The sequence below is a fragment of the Lactuca virosa genome, chromosome 9 (assembly GCF_052849685.1).
Source record: "Lactuca virosa cultivar CGN04683 chromosome 9, Lactuca_virosa_CGN04683_v6, whole genome shotgun sequence".
NCBI lineage: Eukaryota > Viridiplantae > Streptophyta > Magnoliopsida > Asterales > Asteraceae > Lactuca > Lactuca virosa.
The window spans coordinates 1,233,388-1,238,530 of NC_136434.1; the positions used below are offsets into that span (position 1 = coordinate 1,233,388).

At 39.2% G+C, this 5,143-nt stretch overlaps 1 protein-coding gene across 1 annotated transcript; it reads left to right on the top strand.

Annotated features, from left to right (window-relative positions):
* Positions 1 to 1,488: 1,488 nt before the first annotated feature.
* On the top strand, positions 1,489 to 4,624 carry LOC145138388 (calcium/calcium/calmodulin-dependent Serine/Threonine-kinase). The gene is made up of 4 exons (XM_079072485.1): positions 1,489 to 1,895; positions 1,962 to 2,635; positions 3,818 to 4,339; positions 4,419 to 4,624. Exons 1-4 carry the CDS (start codon positions 1,637 to 1,639, stop codon positions 4,542 to 4,544), a joined length of 1,581 nt encoding a protein of 526 aa, XP_078928611.1. The 5' UTR covers positions 1,489 to 1,636; the 3' UTR covers positions 4,545 to 4,624.
* Positions 4,625 to 5,143: the final 519 nt, after the last annotated feature.

Below are 5,143 nucleotides of genomic sequence, written 5' to 3' on the forward strand. Positions count from 1 at the left end.
ACGTCCATAGGCAGGAGAAGAGTATTCTTTATTTTAGAGTTCTCAAACAGAGGTTACAAGTACAAATTAACAAAGATTCGTCTGTCACTATAGAATTCAAGACACAATCCGCCATGCAGTAGCTAATGGATGGTGTCAACCAATCATAATCCACCATGCAGTAGCTTCTAGAACATTCTTCCACAATATACAGCACATGTGTATCAGAAACACACATGATGGAGCACCTTGAGCCATAATGGATCATCATGATGTACAAGTGGCGCATCATGAACACTAGTGGCCCAACATCCATCATGGTGGCACAACATGGTGTATTCCTAGAGCATCACCAACTTTTAAGCACCATAGAGGATTTCATGACTCATCAGGGATATCATGGCTCATTAAGGAACCAAGATGGCGCAACACCTTCCCATTTGGCGCAACATGCTCCTATATGGCGCAACTCCTCTTAAGGATGGCGCAATTTCTCCTATGTGGAGCAACTTCTCTTGCATGACGCAACACCCTTACTCATGTCACAACTTCTTTTATAATGCCACAATATGCTTCCATTTGGCGCAACATCCCTAAGGATGGCACAACTTCTATCTACTTGGTGCAACATCATTATGGATGGCACAACTTCTACTTGGATGGCGCAACATGTTGCTCCATGTTGCTCCAAGTGCTCCAAGTTGATCCTTACACACTTTTGGAAGATCCGTTCCTTTGTCATTTGATTCGTTCCTTTGTCTGATGATCTATTCTCTTCTCAGATGATCTGTTCCTTTGCATGCTCCATGAATCTCAAGTTCTCCATTAAGTTCTAAATGCTCCATTTAACTCAGTTGTTCCATTAGAATGATGCAAATGCTCAAGTCATATTTAACAGTTAATAATAGAATATACTTAAATAATGGGAACAATTAGTGAAATGACAAAAATACCCTCACATGGATAGCATATGGCTGACTTAACATAATGAAGTTGAAGGTTGTTAGCATGAGTGGCCAAAAAAAAAAAGTCAAAATTAAACCACCGATACGAATCCAAACTTTTTTAGACCAAAGTTGAAAGTAGTTTACTCTTTAATTGATTTTATTGTTAGTGTAAATATTTATAAACCATTAACTATGACTTATGTTATTCCAGCTCTTCCTAAGTCCTACCATTACCACCAGCAATCTAACTAACACACATAATGTTTGTGCAAAAAAAAATGTCTAAATGACAATTTTGAATGCCAACTTCGAAATCCGGACTCCGCTCCCCTCCAAAATACAATGTTATGGAGAAAATGTTTATATTGCAAAACCCAAAAAAAAATTGTAACTTTTGTTAAATATGTTGTTACTTTAATAGTTTAATCTGTAACCCTAAAGTAATTCATCATCTAAATAATCATTGCAATTAATTTCAAAATAAAACTAATTTTGGTCGGTTGATTATTAATTTGAATTATTTTGGCGCATTCTATACTCCACTAGACTAGGGACATGGAAAGCAAGGGTAAAAAGCATAAGCAATTAAGCATTGGGAAAGTCTATTGCGTAAAACAAGAGCTTCTTCCTAGTCCTAGCTTTAGGCTGTAAAGTGTAACCACACAAGCTCCATCGTGAATCGTCATATTCCACATGTATTCGGTTCACGAATGGGCATGGCGTTTAATATGATGAGATATGTGTTGCTGATGTCTAACTGCCACCTCCTGGTCGCCGCCGCCTCCCTTGCAATCATCAATTCTGAAACTACATCATCATCATCAAGATCTGCTGTTGGCGACCCTGGAATGAAGAGAGATGGGCTGAGAGTCGCATTCGAAGCCTGGAATTTTTGCAATGAAGTTGGAACGGAAGCCCCTTCCATGGGTAGTCCCAGAGCTGCTGATTGCTTCCATCTCTTCTCCACCGGTATTATTTCAAATTAATTCCTTGACACTATTTCAGATTAATTAATGATTCTGCATGATCTTTTAGTTAAAGGTAAAGATGGAGGAGGTTCAGGCAACTACTACTACTTAAATCACAAAGTAACGGAGGCGGATAACAGGTTGGGGGTGGGGAACTCATTTTCTGGATTGAGTCGGAAAGCACTTCACGATCCAGACCTTTACGCAGCAGAGAAAGAGGTGTATCTGGGCAATCTATGCCAAGTGGCAGACAAAGAGAACGAGAACGAAAGCAGCCCATGGCAGTTTTGGATGATTATGTTGAAGAATGGCAACTACGACACCACCTCTGGTCTCTGTCCGGAGAACGGTAAAAAGGTGCCTCCTTTCCCGCCGGGAAGGTTCCCTTGTTTTGGAGATGGTTGTATGAATCAACCCATCTTGGCCCATCACCCCACCTCCATTTCCTTCACTGGGTCTACAAAGTATGCTTCGGATTCGGATCCAGTTATGCGAGGTGGTTTCAACGGCACTTATGATTTAGATTATTCTTTGAAGGAGATCAACTCCGGCGGTGGCAGCAATGATATTTCATATTTTGAGGTGAATTGGGAGAAGAGAGTTGGAGTTGGTAGTTGGGAATTCAGTCACAAACTCAGAACTTCAAAGTTCTACCCATGGCTCATGTTGTACCTCAGAGCTGATGCTACCAAAGGTTTCTCTGGCGGCTACCATTACGACACAAGAGGCATGCTTAAAACCGTACGTATGTTCCCTAACCTTTTTAAATTACTAGTTGTACCTAAATCTCCATCATATCATAGGACAATAATACATACCATGGATCAGATCATCATCATAGTATCATATATACACCATATTGCTTTATTGGTAATTTTCATTTACTCCCTAATTGTTGTTTAGATTATAGTTGCTTAAAGGTCTGTCATCATTTTATACACAAATTAAGGGTGTTCAACTTCAAAGGACAAATTAATCATTCAAAGCATATATGCATTTATTGTGACTGTGAAAGGATTTATGAAAAAAGGGAATTTTGATGAACCTTATGGAACCAAAAAGATGTTATATCCCTTTGTATAAAAAAGAATTTCTATATCACTTTGCTTTGAGTATTTATATAAAACCTTTTCTCCATTTGGTAAAAAAAAAAAAAAAGCTTGTGGTGGGTGGTGGGTCACCAAACAATTGAAAAGGAAGACAGTCTTATTTTAATATTCTTTGTACGAGTTATCCATCAAATCGCATCACTTGTTGTTTGGCACTTTGGCTGGCTCATCACTCATCAGTAGTGATCAGATGGAAATATGGAATGTTACCACATATATAAAACGGAACCGATTTGTTATTTGTTGAGTATTTTCATCATGCACATCTAAACATAACTCATTAATTTAAGACTCTAAAAAAAAGTTAATAATAAAGTTAAATAAGGCGGCGCAGTTTGTTGCCCATTTGTTATTTCACTCGTGATAAATAAGTTTTATTTTAAACTTTTACTTTATGCATAAAAATAAATGAATAAAAAATAGAGCTTTATCATCACTTATTAATAATGACTAATACACCTGTAACCCAAATTAATTAGACGAGTTTTTTAAATCCACCGACGAGATATACACGAAATAAATAAGAGCACCAATTTTATTTATATATTATTTTATTGTTGTTTATATAAACTGTGTATTCACAGTTTGTTGAATATCTATAAAACTGATAATCACAATCATTAAAAAAGCGAATGGTTAAAGCTTATTTGGAAAAGCTTTGAATTGAATAAATAAGCTCCCACTGTATATATATACTAGTTTAATTTTACTATAGATGTGAGGGGTTTTTTTGCCAATAATTAATTAAGTTTTTTTGAAACGTTGTATATATATTCTAGGAATCAATTTTTTGTAATATTTATTTAACAAACAGCTTCCAGAGTCCCCTAATTTCAAAGTGAGGTTGAGGCTGGATGTGAGGAAAGGGGGAGGATCAAAGAGCCAATTCTACCTGATAGATATGGGGAGCTGCTGGAAAAACAATGGAGATCCTTGTGATGGAGATGTGTTGACAGACATTACCAGATACAGCGAGATGATCATAAATCCCGAGACCCCGGCATGGTGTGCCCCATCAGCACTTGGAAACTGCCCGCCTTACCACATTACCCCCAACAACACAAAGATTTACAGGAACGACACTGCCAGGTTCCCGTATGGGGCCTACCACTACTACTGTGCTCCCGGGAATGCAGACCCACGCCACCTGGAGAAGCCATACAGCACCTGCGACCCCTACAGCAATCCGCAGGCTCAAGAACTTGTACAGTTGCTGCCTCATCCGATATGGGAGGACTACGGATTTCCAACAATCCAAGGACACGGTTGGGTCGGAGATGCAAGGACTTGGGACCTTGATGTTGGTGCCCTCTCTAGCAGACTTTATTTCTATCAGGTACGTACTTACTTACTTATTATATACATAATTAATTAATTAATTAATTAATTAATTAATATGTATTGGATATATGCAGGATCCAGGAACTAAAGCTGCTACAAGGATATGGACATCACTTGATGTCGGAACTGAGATATTTGTAAGTGACAAGCCCGAAGAGGCAGAATGGATCGTGAGTGATTTTGATGTTATAATTACATAACACAAATCAGATATGCCAGATGTATACTAGCTACTCCTATCTGATTTATAATAATTAAGTAATCGGAAAATAATTAATCATGTTCCTTTCAAACTTCTCACCTTTGTTTTAAGGCCTTCCGCTATACATATCACGAACAACGGAACCACGAGACCATCACCAGCCATGAACTATTGCTGGTGTACCCTTCACGACCATGAAGAAAAGAGAGAGAAGAAGAAGAAGGCTGCTCTGAGAAAGAAGAAGGCCGTGGTCCTTCGTGCTGCCCACCACAAATCACCACGAACACGCCGAACCACGAATGGTCGGGGTAGTGTGCACGGGCGTTTTCCGTGGCCACGTAAACCACGAGACGGTTTGTGTAGTGTATACCAGACGGCCTAATGATACACAACTCGACTTCTAGTAATGATTATAGAGTCTAATCAACAACAAATGTTCTTAGAGCAATCGGTATTGGCCAAACGAGATGTAACGCCGGTGACGTGGCGCATGGCGACGGCGTCTTAACGGGGGGAACACCGCCCCCCTGCTCGTTGCAACTCGTCGAGATTGGATCTCGTTGGCGTCACGACTGGATGAAACGAAGGAAATTTGAC